Source organism: Anabrus simplex, chromosome 6 (assembly GCF_040414725.1).
Source record: "Anabrus simplex isolate iqAnaSimp1 chromosome 6, ASM4041472v1, whole genome shotgun sequence".
Taxonomy (NCBI): Eukaryota; Metazoa; Arthropoda; class Insecta; order Orthoptera; family Tettigoniidae; genus Anabrus; species Anabrus simplex.
In genome coordinates, this window is record NC_090270.1 from 169,079,768 (window position 1) to 169,107,209 (window position 27,442).

Sequence of the window (27,442 nt, forward strand, 5' to 3'; positions counted from 1 at the left end):
AGCTGATTCCTCTGCTTCATTGCATTTCCTACATATATTGTCTCTTATTACTCCAATTCATTATAGGTATTTTTTCAGTGGCAGTGTCCTGTCAACAGTCCTACTACCCATCTTATATTTTCTCTGCTGAGTTTCAACAGTTCTTTAGTATGCTTCTTGTTTGGTCCTTTTATCAGTTCCTTTGCAAGCCTGCATCCTGGAGTATTTTTCCAGTTCTCCATTTGTTACTATTGCACCCATTTTCCTATGTAGTGTCGGGCTTGTCCATAGGAAATCCCACATACTGGTTCTGGGCCTTCAAAATATGTTTCTGCCCCTTTCCTGGCCAGTTTATCTGCCTTTTCATTCCCTTCTATACCTACATGCCCTAGTACCCATATTATTTTGACAATGTTGTACTTTGAGAGCTTCAGGAGAAGTGAATGGCAATACCAGAAAATTCTGGATATTATCCGGATTGCTTCTAGTGCCTTAATGGCCGCTTGGCTGTCTATAAAAATGAAAATGTTCTTATTCCTATAATTCATTTTCAGATTTTCTTCAAGACATGTTGTGATAGCTAGCACTTCAGCTTGAAAGACTGTAGTGTGTTTGCCCAGGCTCATCTGGATTGATCTCTCAGGTCTTACCCCGTTGATCCCTCCTCCCGTGCCATCCCCAGTCTTTGAGCCATCAGTCCACCACACTATATCTTCTTTTTCAGTATTCCATTTCTTGATTTCCCAGTCTTCTTTTTTTTATTAACTGGGTCTCAAACAGTTTTTGAAAGATGAACTTTGATATCATATGATCAGAAAGCATGTGTAGAACTTCCTCTGTTATTACATTAATTTTACAGTGTCCTAGATTGGGTCGTTGTGCATTCCAGCACTCTTGATTGTGCCAGTCTATATGAACTCATTGTAGCCTGTCCTTTTATGAAATTGTATAGTGATGGGAGGTCTAGTAAAGTATTCAAGGCTTCTGTCGGCATAGTTCTCATGGCCCCAGTTATGGCTATGCATGCCATTCTCTGTAGGCTATCCAATTTATTGCTAACTTTTCCTTGACTTACTTTCTGCCACCAAATGATTGCAGCATAGGCCATCGACGGTCTAATGATCATTGTGTACATCCACAATACCATTGATGGTCTTAGGCCCCATGTCTTCCAGACGGCTCTTTTACATGCATACAGCAAGTTCTTGGCCCGGGTTGTGTTCCTTTCTATATGTGGATTCCAGGTTAGATTTTTATCTAACACTACACCTAGGTGCAGTGACTGTTCTTCCATATATATATCTTGTGCAATAGCTTCAGTGATCTCTTTGCCTCTAATTTTCTCCTTCTTGTAAAAGGGACCAGAGTTATCTTGTTCGGGTTGACTGATAGTTGTTCTTCCTGACACCAGTTCTCCACAAGGTTAAGTGATCTTTGCATGAGGTCCTGGATAACACTCATCATCTTACATCGTACCACAATCACTAGATCATCTGTGTATTCTTGTGTATAAAAACCCTGTTCGTTGAGCATAGCTATGATTTTGTTCACCACGAGGTTCCACAGCAGAGGCAAAAGAACTCCTCCCTGAGCACAGCCCTGGGTGGCCGTAACTGTCAGCGTTTCTTCAAACAGGGTTGTTTTTATCTTCCTTCTGTCTATCATGGATTTAATCCATTTGACGATGGTTTTAGTCACCTTGCTCTTTTCCAATGCTTTGATCATAAAGTTGTAGGTTCTATTGCTGAAGGCTCCTTTTATATCTAGAAATGCCGCCAGTGCAATTTCTTTGTATTCTAGGCTTTCCTCTAGTATACAAACTAACTGCTGAAGTGTTACTTCAGTGGATCTGCCACGTCTACATACAAACTGATTTTCATGTAACATTGAGTTCAGTTGCACCGTTCTTCTGATATATTTATCCAGAATTTTCTCCATTCCTTTCAGCATGAAGGAGGTTAAACATAATGGTCTGTATGGTTTGGTTTGGGCATAGTTTGCCCTTCCAGGTTTAGGTATAAATACTGCTTTAACTTCAGACCATGATTTTGGCACGAACCCTAAAGCTAGACTAGCTCTGAAGAGGTTCGTCAAGGCATTGACGAGTATCTCCTGTCCTTCCTGTAGGAATATCGAAAGTATCTCATCTGGTCCCGGCGCCTTAATATTATGAAACGTGTCGATTGCCCATTGTACATGGTTATGTTTTATTATTCTGTTGGCACAGTTCCAGTCTGCTCTTCAAGCTCCGGTCTCTGTTCTAACCGTTTCTTCTTCTGTCATCTCCTCAGCCTCAGGAAAGTGACACGCCTTTAGTATCTCCAGCGTGTCCCTTCCCGCCTGAGTAAATGACCCATCCGGTTTCTCCACTGTCCCCACTTGATTTATATGGGTTGCTTTCAGAACCTTCTGGAGCCTTGCTGTTTCAGTGTGTGATTCCACTTTCTCACAGAACAGTCTCCAAGATTTTCTTTTTGCTTTCCATATCGCTATGTTATACTCAGTGAGTTTCCTATGATATATGTCCCATATACCATTTCTAGATGATATTCTGTACAACATCCTAACCTCTTTTTTCATTTTGGCTAGTTTGTTGTTCTACTACCTTACTTTTTTGGTGTTTTTTTTTCTTTGAGAGGACAGTTGTCATGGAATGAGTCTATAATGGCTTCTTCTAATAATTCCACTGCCTCATCCAATTCTTTCTGTCCTCTCATGTTTGTTGGATTTTTTTTTTGTACAGCCTACCCTAGAACTTCTCTGTATCTATCCCAGTTAGTTCCTTTTGGGTCTCTGTACATCTCAATCCCACATAGTCTCTCATCTATTGCAAATTGGATGTGCTGGTGGTCTGCCAATGATGGTTCCTCCAGCACCTGCTAATCTTTAATAAAGTTTGCAATATGTGTAGTGCTTAGTGTAATGTCTGTTACGTCCCTACTATTTTTATTTATAAACGTAGGCTTGTTTCCTAGGTTTAGTATCGTTAACTCAGTTCCAGTAATAAACTTGAGTAAAGACTCACCTCTTTCATTGCAGTTCGTGCTACCCCATGCTGTGTGGTGTGAATTTGCATCTGCTCCAAGGACTAGGTGTTCACCTTTCGTCTTTGCATTACAAATTAGGTTCTCAACTTTTTTCTGATGGTGGCAGATTAGTTGAGTCACATGGGAGGTATGCAGAGCCTTTGGTTATTACTCTGGGTCCCTCCCAATTTCCAAGTTTAATCTTGGCCTTGGTTAAGTCCCGTGAACAGTGTTCCTGCAACATAAGATTTCCGATGTTGTGTCGTACATCAGCCTACCTCCAGATTCTACCAGTCCTGCTACTCTGCCCTTGACTACCCAAGGCTCTTGAATAAGGGCCAATTCAATAGCCTCGGACTTGAACTTCCTGGTAAAATTGGCCACAGCTTCTATTTTATGCTGAGGATTGGCCTGAAGGACCTTCAGCACCATCTTTATCAACATTGGGTTTCGTTTTTTCCCTGATGGTCTGAAACTCGATCTGCCCAAATCTGAGCTTAGCCTTAAGGCTTCTCATTTTGAGCTCTTCAAAGTCTCTTTTCATGAAGGGCTAAAACGACTGTCTTTCCTGTTTTGTCGATTGAAGTGGCATTCAGCACTCTCCACTCTTGCATTAGAAGTTTGGTATCGTGCTGATTGATTCTGTCAAGAACATCCTCCACTTTCATCTTGTCAAAAGGAGGTGGGAACTTGGTGATGACCTTGGTCATATTCAGCTTCTTTTTAGCGTCTGCCACGTCTAGGGTCTCCCCTTTCCATGGGTTTCAATTTGCTCCTGTCTGTTCCAGCCAACTTTGCGTTTCTGGCGCTCTCGCACAGTACAGCTCGTATTTAAAGCAAATCTGATGTGGAACATCATGAGGCCGCTGCTAGCGCCATGCTAATGTGATTTGCAGGAAATTTGAATCAACTTCATCTTTCACATGTATAAACACGCCTACCAACGTTTGTTAATCTAGCACAACCTCTTATTGGTGTTCGGATATTTTTTTCTGCCAGTGTGTTAGAAATAATTTGTTGTTTGGTAATGCTTGGTAATCATTACTTTATATCTTTATTTAGAAATATTTTAAGGATTTTTATTTTGGCATTAAGGTTTAATTTATTTGGCAAATGGACTAAATATGGGTATGTGGGGGACCTCCTTTTCAAAAATGTGGGGCTCATAGACTGTTCAGCTCCTCACTAAGGAGTGTTTTATATATGCTTGCAGGAGACCCAAAAGACTTCCTCTCTTTAACACCTCATGCAACAGAATATGCCCAGGGATTATGCATTCAGTGTATTGAAAAGTCATACCCTTAATGATGATGATGATGATAATTTATTATGATGTTTATTTCAGATGGAGGACTTCCATCAGTTATGGCTGGAAGATGTTGCTCTTAGACTATTGTGTGTCTTGGCATTGGACCGATTTGGAGATTTTGTCTCGGACCAAGTTGTAGCTCCAGTTAGAGAAACATGTGCTCAAGCATTAGGTAGGATTGTAATTTTGTAAGAATATACTCTATATACATCTATTTTTTTTATTTTATTCATTAACATATTCTATGTATCTGTTTCATCATCATTTTCATTTCCCCTTGTCCAGCTCCTGCCAGGTCGGGGTGTTGATGGCACTGCTCCACCGTTGCCTCTCCTTCTACCGCTCCTCTTAAGTAATTGTATTCTAGTTCAGTCTTCTTTTTCTTATACTGTTCTTGACAGAGTCCATCCATCTTGCTCTGGGCCCCCCTCTTGCCCTCTTTCCTTGTATTTTAGCCTCCAACACTTGTTTTGGTATTCTTCCTTCGTCTGTTCTCATAACATGTCCAAACCATCTCAATTTATTTTTCTCCATCCAATCACTCAGTTTTTCTTCCTCTATCTCTTTTCTGACCTCAACATTTCTTACTTTGTGTTTCCTTGCCTTCTCTACCATACTCATAAGGAACTTCATCTCACTGGCCGGAATTTTACTCTCATTTCTTGCTGTCAAAGTTCAAGCCTCTGATGCATACTTTAATATAGGGGTATAGTACACAATGTACATTATCTCTTTACATTTCATAGGAATTTCTTTGTTCTACACTACCGGGCGAGTTGGCTGTGCGGTTAGGAGCGCGCGGCTGTGAGCTTGCAACCGGGAGATAGTGGGTTTGAATCCCACTGTCGGCAGCCCTGAAGATGGTTTTCCGTGGTTTCCCATTTTCACACCAGGCAAATGCTGGGGCTGTACCTTACTTAAGGCCATGGCCGCTTCCTTCCAACTCCTAGGCCTTTCCTATCGCGTAGTCGCCATAAGACCTGTCTGTGTCGGTGCGACGTCAAGCAAATAGCAAAAAAATAAAATAAATAAAATAAAATAGTTCCAGACCAAGTTCTTTTCATTCTGGTAGAACGTATTTTCTGTTTGTACCTGTCTGCTGATCTCCTTATCCGACCTTGCATCTTGCATTATTTCACTTCTCTTTCTCCACTTGCCATCACCACTGTTTTGCTCTTCCGCACGCTGATTTTCATATGATATTTCTGAATATTTTCATTTAAAGCCTCTAGTTGGATTTCCACTTCTGTATTGTTGACTCTCTGGAACACTATGTCATCTGCAAAGAACAGTATTTTCATATCCCCTCCATATCTTGCCTTTGTTTTCTTTAGAATTTCATCCATAATCATTATAAACATAAGTATAGACGATACACTTCCCTTTCTTAGTCCAGTTTTGTTTATAAATCAATCTGTTCTCCCCACTGGAGTCTAGAGACAACAGGAACAATTCTTATACATTACTTTCACTAGTTCCCTCAATTGCCTTTCACATCCTTTTCATTCCAGGGTTGCCCACACCTTTTCTCTATTAAAACTATAGTATGCCTTGTCTAGATCAAAGTATACCATCACCTGTTCTTTCCCATATTCCCACTGTTTTACAATCAGTAATCTCATGGTAAATGTAGGGTCTGTTGTTGACCTGCCCTGTCAAAATCCATACTGCTCTTCTTCTAAAACTTTCCACCCTTCCTCTCATCCTCCTTTCTATTCTTCTCTCCAATATTTTGGTTACTTGTGACAAAATATAATTCCACTATAATTGTCACATACCTTCCTGTCACCTTTCTTAAATATTGGTATTTTTACACCAGTAATTAGGTACTTGCTTTTTCCTCTATATACACCTTAGCAGCATATACTGTATAACCAATGTGGAAAATAGGTCCTGCTGCCTTTATCATTTCCACATGTATTTCATCCATCACTCCTGCTTTTCCTGTTTTCATTTGTTTAATAGTCATTTCCACCTCTGTCATTGCAATATCACTCTCCATTTCTGGATCAGCCTCATTTACCACTACACTCTCATGTGCCTATTTCTCACATTTAGGTGTTTATCAAAATAATATTCCACCAATCTTTATCTCTTCTGGGTCTGTTATTACATTCCTGCTCTCTTCCTTCAGTTGTTGTGTGTAGATTCTTTTATTTTTTTATCAATCCATACATCATCCTTTTTCCACCATTTATATCCTTTCCCATCTCTTGTGTGAATGTCTCCCAAAATAATTTTCTTTTCCACATTTACCACTTTTTCACACTTACTTTTAATTTCCTGATATTTAATCTTACTTCCTTCTTTCCTATAACTATTCCATTCTTGCCATGCTTTCTTCTTTTGTTTAACAACCTCCTTCACCTTTTCATTCCACCAAGGTGTCTCCTTTTCCTTCACTCTCGCCAAAGTTCTGCCACATATCTTGTCTGCAGAGCTAACAAATGTGTTTTTAAATTTGGTCCATTCTTCTTCTAAAATTTCTATTTCAGATATAGGGATATGCTGTTTTAATTCCTCCTGAAATTTCTTCTGAGATCCGTTAATTTCCATACTTTTATTTTCTTCTGTCCTACTTCTTTTACTCTCACACCTTTACCTATTGTAAATTATGATACCACTACTCTGTTGTCTCCATCAAACACCTCACCTGGTGTTTACTATTTATTTTACGATTTATGTATTTATTTTTCTCAACCAAAAAAATTACTGTTTTTGTCCTTCTTTTACCCCAGCCATATCTAGTGATCTTTCTACAATTCTTCTTTCTGAACCAAGTGTTATTCACAACAATTCCATTTCTCTCACAAAAATCAATCAGCTGATCTCCCAGACTGTTTCTTTCTCCATATTCAAATGGACCAATCACTTCTTTACCAGTTCTGTCATTTCCAACATGTGCATTGAGGTCTTCCATGACTATCACTTCTTCATCGGTGATTACTTCTTCGTGTGCCTCCAAGAATTCCTCTGTATTTTCCTCACTGTTTCCAGTTTTGGGTGCATAAACTTGGATGAAGTTTTTAACTACTTCTTCCATCCTTATTAATACTTTGCTTATTCTATTACTAACATAGTCTACCCTATCAACATTTTAATCCAGGATTTTGGTAATAGTCACCTTTACTCCATTCTGTGCCTGACCTCCTCCACTCCAATATAGGGTGTACCTTCTACTCATCCTCTTCAGTCCCTTTCCTCTCCACTTGATCTCACTCAGTCCCATTATTGCAACATTCTCCATAAAATCAATCAACTCTTCTGATATGTCTGTCAGGGTCATAAAATTTATTATTCCCACCTTCGTATTATTAATGGCTGGTTGCTCACTTATCATAACTCCCCCAGCACAAGAACTGCACATCACTTTTAGCTGGGTATGCCCTAACCTTTTCCGAGGCTGTTAATTACCACCACTCATTTTAGGCTATTGTTACGATGGGGTTGCCAGTGCCAAAGGCATTTTAGAGCTCCTGGCAGCAATTTTTCAGGCGGCCCCTTACATATATTGAAACATATTGAAAATATTTGTAAGAAATCAATACAAAGACTGGGTTGAATTACTAGATATTCCAGAGAATTTTCAAACTTAGCTATGTATCAATTACTGTATGTGTCTATGGTATGCCGTATACTAGAATACTGTACACCTGTATGGAACCCTTCTCATCAGACCTCTATCCATAGATTAGATTTAGTATAACATAAATTTCTTTGTTTATATTCATTTAGAGCAGGATTCTCATATGATAATGTTGAACATACAGCCCTACAACAGTCTTCAAATCTGCATAGTCTGTCACAATGCCATGAATTCCTGGGTACACTTTTTATTTTTAAATTGCTTCACGCCTTGGTGAATTGCCCACAACTCCTTGAAAAAATTAACGTACATGTACCAGACAATGATACAGATGTCGATTCCCATAGGGGATGTGTAATGTGTAATGTGTAATATTAGCCTACGCAGTGGCCTCCACGGTATGCACTGGCCATGCGTCTTGGTAGGTGTGCTAGGTACCAACTGATGAGCCCAGCCTAGCACACGGGGGCGAAACGCTGGCAACCTGGAATGAGTTAGCTGGAAAATTTATAATGTCCAATAATGGACCATTTATATTGGTATCATGTACCAGACAGACGCGCAGGGTTTAAGAATACACTGTCTACAAATGGGCATAGAGCTAATTACGCATTCAATTGGCCAATTGAATGAATGTCAAGATTTCTAAACAAAGTGGATATTGATGTATTTAACTGCTCATTGTCAAAATTTAGAAGTCGCTTACATAATCTCCAGAAGTGACTATTACTTTCCTGTGCTTACTTGTAATATAACCTATATATTATAACCGTTCGTGTGGGTGTGGTTCGAAATAAATGTTTGTTTACGATTAAGCCTCGGCTGTTGTCAGCGGATTACAAGAGATTCCACTCATGGGCATGGACATTCGATGAGTACCGGTTATATTTTTCTTATCCAATGTCAGGCTCATATAAACCGAGTAAAATTTACATTCCACCTAATTACATAAGGCTAAATTAACTCATAAACTAACGGAATGAGAAGATCGCAATATAATTTTTGAAAGGATATTCCACTTTCATTAGTCATTCATGTAAAATAATAATTATAATCATTTAACAAGACAACAAGGTTGAAAATAATAAATATCATGCCGATTAACCTTTGTTGGTTTTCATTAAACACATCATAAACAGTCATCTGACTCTAATTTTCATAAAAATTCCATAATTAAATTCAACACCACATTTTCTGAAATATTAATCACAAAATAATGAATTGCTTAACAGTTCTTTTAAATATCTGTCAATCACAAAATTAATTCTATAAATGTTCACTTTGTTCATTCATTTTTGTCAGTTATTGGCCCAAAGTTTGTCCTCCTACAGCTATCTGTCATATTCCATCGTCTAGCTATCTATCAACCTAACGTACAACTTGAATATCCTAACGATCTGGTCTTCACAACATTGCATACCATAATGTAATCATCTGCTAACCAGCCAAAGTGATCAGATAATTTTAATGAATAAATCAATCGTGGTAACAACAGCACACACCTGGAACCTTCTGCTCTGCCGTACCTAAAAAAATAAACAATGTCTAACTACTAACATAATTAGTGTAGACGATCTGCATCTGCTCCCCTCCAAAGATTTCCTGTTAGTAAATACTACTGCCTAGCCCTTTGAGACCCAAGACTAAGCGGAGAGAATTTTTTTTGCAACTTTCATTGTTTAATACCTCAATTGATCACAAAAACATAATAAATCTGTTGCAGCAAAAAAAAATCTTATTCCATTGTTGTTTCTTATGACCCACACATTTGTGTGGGCTGGGTCTATGCTCAATCGTTTTGAGTGGAGAACTAGTGAAGTTTGTAAAGTTCACTTTATATTTATTAATATAGCAATAAAATATTTTTTTCTAGGAGATTGAAGGTAGATATAATATACACATTCTATCACATCAAAATTGTTTATTTATTTATCCAATATACACAATACAAGCAGTGAGAAATTGTCCCAAATTTTGAAAAAAATGATAAATAATTGTGAAAAATGCTGACGCTTACCACATCATTTCTTGTGGAATTTCCTGAAAGACTTATTCTTACTTGTTAGGCATAGGTAAATATTACACTTAGTACATTGCACTCTAGTTTGGCTGGATCAGCTGGTCATGCGGCCCATGCGCCCTGTCGACAGTTCATCAACAGCGGGCCAGTGCTCAAAACCTTCGAGCCTTTTGTCCACACATGGGAGTAGTGCACACATCATCTTGTTGGTGGATCTCTTTCTTGTTCTTCCTCTTCTTGAAAGGGCACAAAGTCGGTTGATGCAGTAAGTATTTCAGCTAAGGCTAATCGAAATTTCATTAGATCAAGAATGTCTTTCTTCACAACTCCATTGCATGCAGCATCTCTCCTGTACTCCATCCATGCATTAACGGTCGTCAGATCAATAAGGTGAAAGCGGTTTTCAGGGGCACTTCTTTGTTTTAAAGGAGGTTCAGTACTCTTCCAACAGCTGATCGCAGGTATCGACACCGCCCGTCTTTTCATTATATTTTTTGGGTGCATTTGGAATTGGTACTTTAATGTACTTCTTTTCCTTTTTGTCTCATCTCTCTACTTCATGAAGTGAGGTTTCTCCGTGCAAATTTGAGGCCATGGTCACCACTTTCGAGGCCTTCCATCGAATTAAACACATTCCATCATCTGATTGGCATACCTCCTCAACTTCACCTCTTACCATCTTTTGGTTGGGTTTAAATGTTTTATTTTTCATCATAATAGTGCCACTTCCATAGATTTCTTTCTCACTTAGGGCATCAAGATAATGTACAGTTGTGAAAAGTCTGTCAAAATAAATTTTTGAACCTGTACGTTGGGTTCTTGATAGATGAAGAATATTTCTGAAATTTAAAGGTTATGTTAAAACAAAACTATGGTCTTTGTTAAATAATTGCTGTAAACGTAGCAGTTATTTAATTACACTGTAATCTGTATTCATACATTAAGGAAATGATACCATATATTCCTTTTTGCGGGCCATTTTTTTTAGTTTAGGAATAAGAAGGTTAACACACTTCAGTCCCAGCCCACATAAATGTGTGGGTAACATTTTGTGAAGCTCTACAGTAAAATAAATTATAATTGCTGTATCTTTGCATCAAAAATGCTAATATGGTATTAGTTTTCATATGCAGTTTGATATCAATATCTAACGAAATAACGTAGTTATGAACAGACTTACCTGATAATGTACCGGTTGCCATGATAACCGCCAAGACCAGCAGAATCAACGTACTTCATAGGTCTTCCTTAGGAGCACAGCACCAATTAATGCATATCAAAGAGTTTGCACAAACCTATGCTTTAAAACTAAACGACTCACAATGCTCTCGGTCACTGCAATGAATCGTACCATAAACGTGTGGTAGGGTCTGAAAGGGCTAAGAAGTTAATTACTACAAGCAACTACTCATTGAATGCTAACGTAGTGCACCAGGTGACATTACCCTTAAAACAACATTTATCTCTTTATTTATTCATGTCATTTTATTGAAGATCCTCTCAGTAATTCATCCTTCCAATGCACACATCTTACCTTCTTGCCGCCATGGATTAATATTTTGATGATTTCTCACTCGCTCAACATTTATAATCTCCGGGATACCTTTTAAAATACCATCAGTACATCCTATCGCTTGCATATCCGAAAATCCTTTTAAAATTGCATGATGAACATCTCATTCTAACCAACCTCAGTATAGGTTTACTGACATTCTCAGTAACTCGCTACATTGTCGTAGTATCTATCTCAACAAACCATGACGATGACCTGGACTAGGGTCGAAACCGGTCCCATTTCTAATTACTATTAAATAAGAATGTAATCACTACATTTCTTTCTCTTATGTATTGAGTAGGTTGAACTTCTTTTTCAATTATTTAATTTTTAACGTTAATACTTTCAAGGGTTATGAATTTCATGTTGTTGGTCCGTACTGAACTGAGAATAACATGTGAATAGTAACACAGTAAAGGTTTCCACCTATTCAGTACTAATATGTATTTACAACATTATAAATTACATGGAACTAGTTTCGACCCACCTAGGGGTCATCATCAGCCATATTAAAGCATACATAAGTTTTTGTCGAATCCTAAAACATGTTATTTTTAATTGTAATATGAATTTATAATTTATAAAGTGAAGTGTGGTAATGAGATGAGAAATGTTAGTATGGTACAGGTGAGTAGTAAATAATAATATATATACAAACAAGTTTGGAACAAAGTACAAGTGGGTTGCTTAGAGTTGTAAAAATATAACCTCGTGGATGTCAGTAGTCCTCGTACTAAAGAATCAATGTAAAATAACACATATAAACATATATACAAGTATGTACAAAGTCTGGAGAGTAAAGAGTGATACTCTTTTTGATGTCGAGTCGGCTTGACATTGATCACTTAAGCGGAGAAATTAGGCATTTGGTGTATTAAAGCTGTGCTGATCGGTTGCGTTGTTGATTGTTGGACGTGAAGTTATTTTTGAATTTCTGGTTGAGAAGAAGGTGGAAACTGCGCGTGGATATATTGGTTCTCTTCCTAACCCCCTCCTAACCCACACGCGCCTGCCCTCCTCTCTGCCCACACTTCTCTTCCCGCCACCAATCGCACACCATCAGCTATACTACACACACCGCAGTGCGAGGTAAGCGTCCTTTCACTTTATGTTAACTTTTTCCTACCTCCATTTTTTGTTTTTACCAACTTTCTCCATTTAAACAGGTCCAATTTGGTTTCCGCTAAGAACTGAGAACCAATATATCCACGCGCAGTTTCCACCTTCTTCTCAACCAGAAATTCAAAAATAACTTCACGTCCAACAATCAACAACGCAACCGATCAGCACAGCTTTAATACACCAAATGCCTAATTTCTCCGCTTAAGTGATCAGTGTCAAGCCGACTCGACATCAAAAAGAGTATCACTCTTTACTCTCCAGACTTTGTACATACTTGTATATATGTTTATATGTGTTATTTTACATTGATTCTTTAGTACGAGGACTACTGACATCCACGAGGTTATATTTTTACAACTCTAAGCAACCCACTTGTACTTTGTTCCAAACTTGTTTGTATATATATATTATTATTTACTACTCACCTGTACCATACTAACATTTCTCATCTCATTACCACACTTCACTTTATAAATTATAAATTCATATTACAATTAAAAATAACATGTTTTAGGATTCGACAAAAACTTATGTATGCTTTAATATGGCTGATGACCCCTAGGTGGGTTGAAACTAGTTCCATGTAATTTATAATATTGTAAATACATATTAGTACTGAATAGGTGGAAACCTTTACTGTGTTACTGTTCATATGTTAACACTTTCAATACGGAACAATGAAATTTTTATCTCTAAATATCATTACCTAAACATTCACGGTAATCCGCATTATTATTCTCACCAATGACCGGGTTACCACTCTCTGACAGATACATTATGACAATGCATTAGGTTACTAAAGTTGTGTACCATTTAAGTCACCTTGATAATACAATCAAAATCTAATTCTACGATAAGCTTTGTACATTTAAAGTTAAAAATTTCATGATTGTTCTGTATTGAATAGAGAAATACACAAAATTAAATAGAAGGAAGGATCCACCTTAAGTTGAACCAAATAGAAGTTACAACCTGTTCATTTGGGACCAGTTTCAACAAATGTCATCGTCAGCCAATTAGCAAAGCAGTGCAAAAATTAAGTCATAGTATGCAAACTTGAAGTTTGCATATTAAAACAAATCCTTTAACTCGTTATCGATCTCAAATACAACATCTTCATACGTCCTCATATGTGAATGCAGCATAACAGGATTGTATTAGACCTGCTTATGAACTTCAACTAGATTTGTTTTGGCATGAAATAGTGGTGTTCTTTTTTACTCTTTTGACTGTGATCATTGTGTTAGTTGTTTTTAAATCTTTATGACATTCATGGTGCATTCCAACATTTCTTATTTCCTTGACGCTTTTTGTGTTGTGTTCAACAGTCGTTATCCTTCACTCCTCTGTAGAATCATATTCTCCCAATTCGTCACTTGTGTTATTACCTTCTATGATAAGCTCGTAAGCTTGTAAGCTCGTTGCCCCTATACAGTCAGCATTCCTATCTTGGTTTTGAATTGCATTTTCCCATTGTTTTGCCTCTTGCTGTCTTTTCTATTCTTCAGCAGATTTCTTCTTTTCTTGGTCCATTTCGTCCTCTTGCCTTTCGTCTCTCTTTCTTTGATATCTACGTCTTTGGTATGGTTATCTACCTCGGTGATTATTCCAACGTGAATTCCTCCTATATGTGGATGCCTTCTGCTTTCATTCTGAGATGGTGTCCATCTCTGGTACAGCTGTCTGATCCAAGCTCTCCGTGATGGTATGGTTGGTGAGGTACCGTATCAGAATGATATCTCGGAAGAATTTCCAATCACAAATGGACTGAAGCAAGGATGTGTACTTGCACCTACACTTTTCGCCCTGTACCTGGCAGCTATGCTTTATGAGACAACGCCTGTAATTAACGCAGGTGTGGAAATTAAATATCGGTATGATGGGGGGGCTTTTCAACCAGGCCAAACTACGCTCCAGAAGATGAACCTATTCCACCCGGGTCACAGAATTGCAATATGCAGATGACAGTGCTTCTCCAGCCCACACACCGGAAGAGCTTCAATAGTCTGTCATCTGCTTTTTTTCACCCCGTTCTGCTTTCATTCTTAGATGGTGTCCATCTCTGGTACTGCTAACTATCTTTCCAATCCCTATGCTTTGCCTGTCTTTCCCTTTGGGCACAATGACATTGCTTGTTTTCTCTATCTGTTTCTTCTGAATCTACCAACATTGCATCTAATAATGACGATATGTGAATGCCAAATATGGTTACTCAAATGATGGGAAGTCCCCTTTTTGCTTCTATTCCATCAGATTGGTGATCTTCTAGCAATTCTTCTGGTTCAAACTCTCATGACTCAATATTTGTTACTATCCAAACATGTTGTTTGTCAGTTTGTTTTATCCTATCTAATTCATCCTCTCTCGATCCTAGAATGAAGTTTTTTTTCACGCCGTTCTTTTCGTTAGTATTGTCATTGAACGGCATTGCTCCAGGATTAAACATTTTGTTCATACTGTCTTTCTTCTGTTGCTCTTGAAACTGTAAGCTCGTTGCCCCTATACAGTCAGCATTCATAACTTGGTTTTGAATTGCATTTTCCCATTGTTTTGCCTCTTGCTGTCTTTTCTATTCTCCAATAGATTTCTTCTTTTCTTGGTCCATTTCATCCTCTTGCCTTTCGTCTCTCTGATTTGGCTTTCCTTGATATCTACGTCTTTGGTATGGCCATCTACCTCAGTGAATTCCTCCTATATCGCGGATGCCTTCTGCTTTCATTCTGAGATGGCCGGGCTGAGTGGCTCAGACGGTTAAGGCGCTGGCCTTCTGACCCCAACTTGGCAGGTTCGATCCTGGCTCAGTCCAGTGGTATTTAAAGGTGCTCAAATACATCAGCCTCGTGTTGGTAGATTTACTGGCACGTAAAAGAACTCCTGCGGGACTAAATTCCGGCACCTCGGCATCTCCGAAAACCGTAAAAGAGTAGTTAGTGGGACGTAAAACAAATAACATTATTATTATCATTCTGAGATGGTGTCCATCTCTGGTACTGCTGACTATCTTTCCAATCCCTATGCTTTGCCTGTCTTTCCCTTTGGGCACATTGCCATTGAGTGTTTTCTCTATCTGTTTCTCCTGAATCTACCAGCATTGCAATATTCACAGCTGGATCCACGTGCCTTATTATCCAATTACCAGTCTTTGTGTTTGTGCTATCAAGTTGCCTGAGGATTGGTTCGGCGTGCGTTGCAGATTGTACGTTTGCCGCTGTTAACCGCCGTTGAATGTCCGGAGGAAACTGTTTTGCCATGGCTCTGACCATTTCTAGTTCCGTCGATGGTGAGTCCAATTCCTTCAAACGATGAAATTGCATTGTAAAATAGTCTGAAAAATGACTTGGTCCACCCAACGAATACTTCTTGGAATACAATTCTAATCTGATACCTTGCTGCACGTCATCCCCCAAAATTTTTCCAGAAATGCTTGCTTAACCCATTGAGCCCTGCATATTTGTTGGATTGAAACTACATTGGCGCTGGGATTATTTTGGAGGAAATATAGTGTCGCTTCATATCATGAGAAATTTCGTACTTACAAGACCATTAAAGATTTAAATATACATGAAAACAAAAGGCTTTCATATCTCAAACTGCGGAACAAGGAATACTGTAAAACATTTATTTTATTAGCATCACGGGACCGTCCTCAGTCCGCCTGTTGAGCTGTAACATAGTCTTCTCTTTGCACTTCCTCTTCGATTTCCACATCTATTTGTTCTTTAGGAGCGTTGCTCACACTAGTACTATTATTACTACTAATTTCACTGAAAAAATTTCATTCCTAGTCATCATTACATCCTAAAAGGGGTTATATATCGGTAAATATCTGTTCTGTACTGGCAGCCATCTTGTTTACAAGCGAATCTCAAAGCTAGAGATAGCCCACTTCAAACTAATATTACCAAGCATGCTATCGATATATATTAGCAAAGAGCATATAACATTGCAAAGAAAGAGTCCCTACACAAATCACAAATGTAACTCACTCTGCCATCTCTTGAGGAAAAGTTGTATTACATAGTAAAACGAGACAACAGCAGTTCCGTGGTCCGGCGTTTGGTTCACCGAGACGAAGCACGGAACGGTTCCGTGGCTCGGGCCCAATGAGTTAAAACCAGCATAATGCTCCTCGAATATGTATCGGAGTGCCTTGTACCAAACCAGTGGCGCTCCATCTAAATGTCGTTCCACAGTTTTGAGCTGTCTCTCCGGCGATATCTTAGCCTCACGAAAGTATTCCTCCATTTCGCGAATGAATCTACGTGGAGTCATCCCAGATCCTATATTGCCTGTGAATTCCTTTGAGGCACTTCGGATGTCCTGAGCATTTTGTTGGTCTGATTCAAGCTCTCCGTGGTGGTATGGTTGGTCAGGTACCGTATCAGAATGATATCTCGAAAGAATTTCCAATCACAAATGGACTGAAGCAAGGATGTGTACTTGCACCTACACTTTTCGCCCTGTACCTGGCAACTATGCTTTATGAGACAACGCCTGCATTCAACGCAGGTGTGGAAATTAACATATTGGAGACGGCCATATTTGAATTTGCTATTCTCCAGAAATCGCAGGATTTTTTATGGTTTGTGAAAATTTTTGCAATGCTAGGGTAAGCCATGTTTATAACAACTTTTGGAATGCATAGCAAGATCACACTTTCTTCTACACAAAAATGAGTTTTAATTATCATAATAGTGCAGCAATTTTAAAATATAAATTTATGAAAATAACATGTTTTACAAACGAAAAAAAATCTGACGCAGCTATGGATGCCATTTCGGTTAATATTTCAAAATTTGACTTTGTGGGCACATCTACTGAAACACACTAATGCAGATTCTAACCTAATTAGTCAATTGACACTGGTATTCTAGTTTACAAACAGGAATTTGCATTCCCACTGTTCTTTGTTTGACGACTGTGTTGCATCGAGTTGCTGCAGGTACACGGGAAACGCCCACATTTTTAGGAAGCGGTATAAAATAGTATTACAGAACCCACTTCAAGGAAGCGATGTAAAACTACGTTACACTTCACACCAATTTGAAATGAGCTCATTTTCTACATTTACTAACCTGAAGCGCCAGAATCATCATGTTTACTTAGTGTGTAATTGTTATCCTCATCCTCATTTTCAGAAATCATGTCTTCCATAAGAACATCCATTATGGATTCGTTGTCGAAATTTTGTACGCTTGAATTAGACATGCTACATATTCACAAGAATTACGCAAACAAGCCTGCCTCTCGAACACACACTCTTCCTGACCGCATGTACCGTACGTACTTTCCCGCCCATTTCACAGCTGAGAATCAACGATTACGCAGCCTTAAGTTATGTAGGAACGTGGCTGTGTTATCAATGCCTTGAAAGAAGAGCTCTCGACTTATGCTCATAACTAGTATATTTTATGCTTATAGAAGCATTCGACAGTATCTTATTGAAATCACAGCTCACTGAAACGGCAAATACAATTTTTTAGCTGCAGTGAAATCGTGCCCGTAGATTCTCCGAGCTCTGTCAGCAGCAATGAATTATCGCGCCCGTAGTTTCTACGAGCGGCGTCTCCAATGTGTTAAATATCGGATGATGGGGGGGCTTTTCAACCAGGCCAAACTACGCTCCAGAAGATGAACCTATTCCACCTGGGTCACAGAATTGCAATATGCAGATGACAGTGCTTCTCCAGCCCACACACCGGAAGAGCTTCAACAATCTCTGCTTCACCAGAGCTTATGAACGTTTTGGTCTGACTGTCAACATTCAGAAGACCAAAGTGCTTATTCAGCCTGCTCCTGGAACCCCCCCCCGATTTTGATATCACCATATCTGGCACAGCTCTGGAAAAGGTGGAGCACTTCTTGTACCTTGGGAGTATTCTCTCAACGCACTGTACCTCTGAGGATGTGGAAAACAGAGTACAGGCTGCCCTTGTGGCCTTTGTAGGTCTCTCACATCGTGTATTCCAGAACAAAGATCTAAGTATCCCCTCAAAAATAATGGTGCACCAAGCTGTTGTTATTTCTACTGTACTTTACAGGTGTGAAACCCGGACACTATATCACCGGGATTTCAAGGAACTGGAACGCTTTCATCTACAAAAACTTTGATCCATCATGAGTATCAAATGGGATGACTATATAACGAATATAGCACTTGTCGAGAATGCAAAGCTAAACAGTAACGAAGCCACCATCATAGGTCATCGGCTTAGATTGTCAGGCCATATCCATCCTATGAGTGACAGCAGGCTCCCTCAGCAAATCCTGTATGGTGAACTCAGCACTGGCAAAGGGACGCGTGGTGCTCCTCTGAAGCGATATAACGACAAACTTAAGCAGACCATGAGAAGTCCAGATATAAACCCAGATACTTGGCATACTCTCGCATTGGATCGCCCTCGCTGGCGTGCTACCATCTCAGCTGCAGTTGGACAGTTTGAGCAGGAATTGTGAAGACAGGAAGAGGAAACTCGCCAGAGAAAGAAGCTACGTCAAGCACTGCCACGTCCCCCACCTTCCACGTTCCATCAGATGCAACATGTGTGGCCATATGTTTTATGCAAGAATTTGTCTGATAAGCCATTAGTGCCACCGTCATCATGAGGATTAAGGATTACATAACTTCAGGCAAAAAATGAAAACTAAGGTATAAGTATCGGCCGACGATGATTTAATGCAGGTGTGAAAAATGGGGAAAATGCCAAGTCAGCTTAATTAGACTGTCACATTGAACACAGTGAACAAAAATTGACTATTGCAGTGAAAGAGTGAACATTAATGTTTAGATTAATGTATGGTGGAAGCACTTAACATTAATGTAATCAACTTGAGCTTTCTAAAATTTGGGTGAACTTTTATGATTCATTCTGTTACTTTCTTAACTATTTTTCCAAACGTTTTCTTTTACTACACTATTATTCTTATATGTAATTCATAAGGAATTCTTTAATATTACTTCTATAACCTTGGGAGTTGGCTCATTCTTCAGATCATAATTCCAGGACCTCGTTGAAAGTAAATTTGGTCCACTAAGTGTCATATTTTAATTAATATAAATTCTGCAATAACCATGGAATTGATTTCCATGGTTGATGTCTGAAATGAAAACCCTGAGTTTCTATATTAGTTCTTAGTAGTAGTGCTATGTTGTATATACTGAGTTAAACTTGCTCCTGAAACGGTCATGGGGAAGGGAAAATCACTTAAGTCACTCGATAGTTTGCAGGTTCAGATCAGCTTGACATTTGGCTGCCCAGTTTGCTTTGAGCGTATTTAAATGGTTATTGAATTTTCACGACCGCATTGTAATCGAAACAGACTTTCAACGTATTAGGTCGTGTTACGTACATGTAGTACGTGTTGAAGAGATGTTAAGTACAGAACAAAAATGGCCAGCCGGACACCAGTGGGATCCGAACCCACAACCTTCCGATTTCGCGTCGGTTGCTCTACCAATTGAGCTATGGTGGCCTAGGCCATCTTTGTTCTGTTTGAAAGGATCTGAGCTACAGGTCTGGCACTGCTGCTAGCACACTGTAGAGTGCGTTTAGGTCGCCCGCTGTGGGGCATGACTTCAACATGTACTACGTGTACGTAACACGACCTAATGCGTTGAAAGTCTGTTTCGATTACAATGCGGTCGTGAAAATTCAATATTCATTGACATGCCCCACAACGGGCGACTTAAACGCACTCTACAGTGTACTAGCAGCAGTGCCAGACCTGTAGCTCAGATCCTTTCAAACAGAACAAAGATGGCCTAGGCCACCATAGCTCAATTGGTAGAGCAACCGACGCGAAATCGGGAGGTTGTGGGTTCGGATCCCACTGGTGTCCGGCTGGCCATTTTTGTTCTGTACTTAACATCTCTTCAACACGTACTACATGTACGTAACATGACCTAATACGTTGAAAGTATTTAAGTGGTGTTTGCTTGCCTCAACATTACCTATGGTGAGTACTGTTTTGTGAGGAAGACCTGCAAAATGTGGCCATGTTTTTTATAATGAATCTGTATGTTGGAATTCCATGCACCCATTTGTTGAAAGTTATCGCAGGGCAGGTACACCCATCATATGTCAGTCCGTCTTTCAGAAACCCTTCGTGGAAAAAATCTACCATATATAAGCACTGCCGGGGTGCTATAACTATGTTCACTGCTATGTTTTGCACAGTATTGTTTTTATGTTAAGAATAAAGCTGATGTCAACAGACCCCAGACATGCCATTCTATATGTCAGGGTTGCAGTTGCTGTTAAGAAAAACATTGGCATGACTATAAATAAATTCTAATCTAAGTGCCTAGGCCCATTTTCACTTGTGGGCAGCTGTATGTGGCATTCATTAGCTGAAGACTACATCAGATTTGTAAGCATTTATGCTACCTTACTGACATTATTGAAGAACAAGACTTTATAAATAGTTTTCTCACTTCAATAAAATGCTGTATGTTTAAACATCTTGAATAAATAGGGGCTTTTGCCTCAACAAGCCAACTAGTGTAAGTGTAAGAATTTCAATTTTTAACATTTTTTGTTACGTTATTTTGTGATTTGTACCTTAAGGGGTTTGGTAATGTGTTGCAGGAGCTGTGCTCAATTTGATGCGCCGTGAGGGTGTGGATGGAGTGTTGCGAGTTCTCTTGCAATTATTGAAGCAGAAAGACTGGGAAGCTAGACATGGTGGCTTATTAGGCCTTAAATACCTACTGGCTGTCAGAGAGGTTTGTTGTTCAGTGCGCTACTTTTTTGATCTTCACCTGTTTCCTCTTATAACAATCCTGTTATTTGTGAAATTATTATTCCTCTAAAGTTGTTAAGTGGAAAGTCCTATACATAATGTTATTAGAGAATATTTTATTACCATCCCTTACGTAAATTTTCTGGGGAGTAACATAACATCTTGGTCTTTTTCAGCTCTTATACATCACCACTTGATATGAACTACCAGCTTTTCATATTTCAATGTTCAATATTGATTCTATTGAAATACAGCTTTTATAAATCTATCCCCATCGTATTGAATCTTAAAAATCTCTGTCACTTTCAAAGTGAAGTAAATGTATATGGGTTACCCAAAATCGCCTATAAACTTCATATTAATGGCCTATAATGGTCTCTATTGACAACTTATAGTGACAATCTCACTACATTGAGAAACAGAAGATATAATATGATCGGCGTTGTCAGTACTATACAAAAAAAACTGTTCAGGATATATTATTCGTACATCTCCTGTTTCTCAGTGTAGTGAGATTGTCACAAGGATTGCACCTGCTTTTGTGAAGCACATTCCTTGTCTGTGTTGTCATTGTCACCATCAACCCAAACATCCTCTTGTTTGCTCATATCCAGAGCTTAATTTAAGTAAGCATGATTTTTAAGGCATTTTTCGTAGTAATTTTTAACAAAGTAATGGTGCCATGCTCTTGGAATCCAGGCACACACTACTTCTAATGATATGTAGCCTGCCACCATTAGATTGTAGCTCTCAGCTGCCAAAATCCATTCTCTGTAGATTTTCATATGAAGGCCTGAGAAGTTTTATGATGGATACCTGCAAGATCTTCATTAATAGTGACCCTGTTGATCTTCAGTTTTGGAAGTTTTTGTATTATATGATAATAATGTTTGCGGGGTATTGTGGAAATGCCTACACCCAGTCCTGAACAACTAGGAAGAAATAAGGCAGAAAACCTTCTTCACAAGTTCATAACATCATCCTTCATCTCTGATCTTCACCTTTCTAAAACCTAAACAAATCTCTTTTTTCTCGACACACAATGTTAACTCTTTGTGCCAAATTGGAAAATTAAAGATTGTCACGGACATCGTGGCCAAATATAAAATTCTAATCACGGCCCTTCAAGAAATGAGGAATAGTGATCAAGACCCAATAGAATCACAAGGGTACTGACTGTATACAGGAATCCCTGGAAAATGAGTGATGAAAAACTGTCCACAGTTTTTTTAACAGATTTCTGATAAATCTCAAAATCATAGATTCGGTCATGGAATTTAAATCTCAATCCCCCAGACTTGCAACACTAACTCTGCAATCCACAAATAAAATCTGCACAATAATCAATGTACATGCTCCCACTAATCAGAAAAATAACACCCTAAAGGATAAAGAAGAAGCAAAAAATTTTTGGGATCTCCTGTATCAAACTTTAATCAACATACCTCCATCACACGTTAAAATTCTTCTTGGCAATTTTAACACACAACCGGGGCAAGAAAGAAGGTACCGAGGTATCATTGGAAAATGGCCAGCACATAAAAGGACGAATAAAAATGGTCAATGATTGGTTGAATTATGCAGAAACCACAATCTTATCTCAAAATCAACAAGCTTTAAAATGAAACCTCACAAATTAAAAATTTGGAAACATCCTGATTTCCATAAAGGTGAATGGGAACTGGACCACGTTTGCATGGTTAAATTTCCCCATCGTGAAATCTACAATATCAAGGTCCTAAGGGGTGAAAGGCTATGTTGTTAAGATCAAAATAAAATTAACTCCAAGGTTTAAGAAAAGACCTCCAAATAAAAATAGAAAAAAATTCGACCCTACCACCTTAATAAATAATAGGAAAACAGGAGAAGGATCTGTCAACACTAATACATTAGAAGAACTGACCACCAAACTAAAATCAATAACAGAAGAGTTAGTTCCAACAAATCCTAGGAAAAAACATGAAAGGTGGGATGAAGAATGTGACCAGGCATTTGAAAGAAGACACCAAGCTTGCATAAATCTTCAAGCCCAAAAGTCAGACAAATCAAATTTAAAACTAATAAAACAAAGAAAGTCAACCCATAAAATCATCAGACAAACATCTTAAAAATTCCTTACAAAGGATAGAAGAGAGTTTTAACAAAAAACAATGATGAGATTATTATAAAACCTTTTACTTTACATAGGAAATTTAATATGTCTTCCTATTCAATACACACACATCTCCATCATTAGATGGAGTACTAATAGTCAAACATGTTTCAACTCGTTTGAGCCATCTTCAGTGAAAAAAATTGGTTAAAGTTTTACATAATTAATGCTAAAAATGTGTTAAAACATAATGAAGGGAAGAATGAAAACAAATGAGACATGAAGGAAATTAAAACAATTCAATATATACACATTTCCATTATTAGTTGGAGTAATAAGTAACTTGTTTGAGCCATCTTTGGTGAAAACAGTTTTTTTTTTACATAATTGATGCTAAAAGATGTGTTAAAACATAATGAAGAAAAGAATGAAAACAAATGAGACATGATGGAATTAAAACAAAATTGATTATGGCAAGGTTGTGGAATTCTTACTCTAAAACTTGCAGTGTGTTATAATTAACAAGAATGAATTCACTGTGCTAAAATTTAAAATGACAATCTGTCTTTGTCGAGTCACCATCACAAATAGTTAAGAGGGCCTTGAAAACTTGAGAAAGTAAGTTTGAGAAGAAAACAAGTGCCAAGTAAAATGTATGTGACTGTTTCATTAAGGGACTAATTCACCGAACTAGTATTAACCACAAAGATAGGAAATAGTATTAATTGCACACAACACAAACATACATACACATGGCTACCGCCATTATACATCACTCTTTTTTCTTCACTGTCCCATCAGGCATCACACACCACAGAGTCCAAGTAAAGCACTGATCTCTTGCCAGTGTCCATTTTTGAGGCCAGGAGCATATAACCTTAACCAAATTTTCATAACCTTTTAATCGTATTATGATTAAAACCACTAATCTCACAACCAAAACAAAACAAAAAGTAAAGGAAAAAATCTACAAATTGAGACGAAAAGGAATTCGTATCTTCCTTCCACATCTTGTAGTAACCACTCGTGCAACAGTTCTGCTAGAGACAGGCACAGCAGAGCTCTTCTCCTGGACCTCTTCTTCATTCTGCCACTCAGTAATGGAAGTTGCTTCCAGTGGATAGATGTCTGCACATGCTGGTCCAACTCCCCACCAGCAGTCTTCACCTTGACCACCCTGACAACATTGTCTTTCCCGGGATATACAGCAACCACTCTTCCTAAAGGCCAGTCCATTCTACGTGCTCCGTCACTTCCAAGGATCACTACTTCCCCCCCCCCGGGATATACAGCAACCACTCTTCCTAAAGGCCAGTCCATTCTACGTGCTCCGTCACTTCCAAGGATGAGTACTTCCCCCACCTTTAACTCTTGATGTGAGTTCGCCTGACGTTTCCCCGGTTTAAGTTGCCCTAAGTACTCTATCCTGAACCTTTTGCGTAATTCTGTCCTCAGAAGCTGCATATATCTGAATCTCTTTCCATGGTTTATCTGATCAATGTGATCAATATCGGGCACTCTCACCCTAGGAATACCCTGAAGAAACAATGCTGGAGTCAATGCTTGCAGATCATCGCTGTCTTCAGATAAGTAAGTCAACGGTCAGGAATTAATAACTGCTTCAGTGTCCATTAGTACTGTCAACAGTTCCTCTTAATCCAAAGAGGAACGACCTAAGATTCGTCGTAACAACTTCTTTAACATCGGAACAATACGTTCCCAAAAGCCTCCCCACCATGCAGCCATGGGAGGATTGAATTTCCAAGCGATTCTCAGACAGCTAACCTCTACACTTACTTTCGTCCAGTCAAGATCACGGAACGCATTTTCAGCTCCCACAAAATTCCTTCCATTATCACTGTAAATAACATTTGGTCTCCCTCTCCAAGCAATGAATCTTCGTAACGCGTGAAGGAATCCTGGAGTAGACAAAGTCCTGATGTGCTCAAAGTGTACAGCTCTGAAAACAGCACACGTGAATATCACTATTCACGCCTTTTCACCCCCCTCGGAGATGTGTTGGACCAGCCAAATCCACCCCTACAATCTCAAAAACAGAAGCATCTCGAATTCAGTCCTCTGGCAAAGGTGCGACCTCTGTGGTAATTCCTTTCACTTGGTATTTTCTACACTTGACACAGCCAGAAATCACCTTTCTTATGGTTCTTCTACCATTGACGATCCAAAACCGTTCTCGCAAAGTAGGGAGCAGAACTTGTACTCCAGCATGAGACAAATCCAGAGGTTTCTCCATGATCATCATGTGAACTAGCTTATGGTTTGCAGGTATCAGAATGGGGGTTAAGAATAATTCTTCATCCTTTCTCCTTATTAACCTCGTCTTCACTCGAAGTAACCTACTTTCATCTTCAAACACATTGAGAGATTTGAGGAACGACTGCTCCCTTTCTCCAAGCATCTCTTGCGTCACAATCTTCCATAGCCTCCTTTCAGCCATTTGCATTTCTTCCACTTCAAGTTCCTTTGAAGTGTGTCATTCTCTCTTTCCTGCTGTTGTGGATGAATCGCAAAATCCAAGCTGTCATCCTGACAACTTTAGTATACTTTGAAAAATATTGAAGGTACAATTTTTCTTCTGGTTTCGCAGAAACTAAAATGGTAGAAAGTCCTTTCCTTTTCTCTTCATTGACCTTTTCTTCATCAGGCATGACATCGTTAACAGGCCACTCAGAACTGGGGCATCTCAGCCAATGAGGGCCCTCCGACTATTTCGACATCAGGAGTTTGGTAGCGGAGCAGCCCCTGGAGGGTAGGTCAGCCCGATTATTCACTCCACGCACATGATTCCAACTATCAGAGCTCGACAACTGTTTAATTTCCTTCACCCGGTTGGCTACGAAAGTTCCCCAGACTTCTTTCCTCTTGATCCAGCAGAGCACTGTTGTCGAATCCATCCAATAATATGTTGAAAGATCTCCAATTCCTAAACTTGCCTTTACTGAGGAAGCAAAATGAGCTCCAACTGAACAAAGTAAAAGGTACAACTGAGGAATTGTAGTTTTCTTCAGAGGTCCTACACGAGATTTTATCTGTAAAAGTGTTACATTTGAGTTTTGACCATCTTGTGATCGAAGGAATACAACTGTGGCATATAATACGCCGCTCACATCGCAAAATGTGTGAAGGCTCCAAGATTCCTGTGTTTCACAAGGTGCTATTTGTCTAGGAATTTTAGTATCAGCCAATTGAAGCCAATTTTCAAACTTTTTCCTCATTTCGTCCTCCATTTCTTCATCCCAGGTCATTTTCTTCCGCCAGCTTTCCTGTAACAGCAACTTGGGTACTAGAGAGACAGAACAGGTGAAACCTATAGGGTCAAAGATGCTCTGGGCAGCAGCCAGTACATTTCTTCTAGTGATCTTCTCACCAATCTTCGATACGTCAATTTGGTCACAAGAAAGGACATCTCTTGCTTTATTCCATCGAAGACCTAACACCAAAGTTACCTCAGAAGCAGATGAATCTCTTTCAGAAGAATTTAGCCATGTGTACTCCCAGTTTCGAAGATCGAACCGTGCTCTGCCCAGCAATGCAGTAGATTCTTCCATAAGCATATATAATTCTTCCTCATTGTCCACAGAAGTGATATCAACATAAAAGGAGTTTCTCAACTTCTCAGCTGTCTCTTGGTAGTCTGTACTATTTTTCAAGTGTAGATCTAACACTGCTTCCAGCAGAAACGAGCTACAGTTCAGTCCAAATACTACTTGGCAGTGACGAAATGCCCTTAATTCTCTTCTCTCTGAATCCTTCCACCATAAGAAGCATAACCAATCACGGTCAGTTTCTTGGACAGATATCTGAATAAGCCTTTCTAATATCCGAAATCACCCCTGTCCTGTTCTTCCGAAACATCAAAAGAAGTGTGGGGATTTGTAGTAGCAAATTAGGTCCTTTCTTGAGGCACTTGTTCAAAGAAGGCGTGTCCTTTGACTTGCAGGAACCATCAAAAACTGGTCTCACCTTGCTGGTAGAGATGTCTTTAAGTAT

The 27,442-nt window shown here is 38.9% G+C and overlaps 1 protein-coding gene across 3 annotated transcripts in view; it reads left to right on the forward strand.

The window, feature by feature from the left end:
• The window catches only part of Hel89B (histone acetyltransferase 1), a 570,925-nt gene that overhangs the window by 120,545 nt on the left and 422,938 nt on the right, over nt 1-27,442 (forward strand). For all 3 annotated transcript variants that reach the window (XM_067150030.2, XM_067150029.2, XM_067150032.2), the window contains exons 8-9: nt 4,351-4,486; nt 21,186-21,322. In XM_067150030.2, the coding sequence (XP_067006131.2) occupies nt 4,351-4,486; nt 21,186-21,322 (273 nt within the window). The remainder of the gene's footprint in view (nt 1-4,350; nt 4,487-21,185; nt 21,323-27,442) is intronic.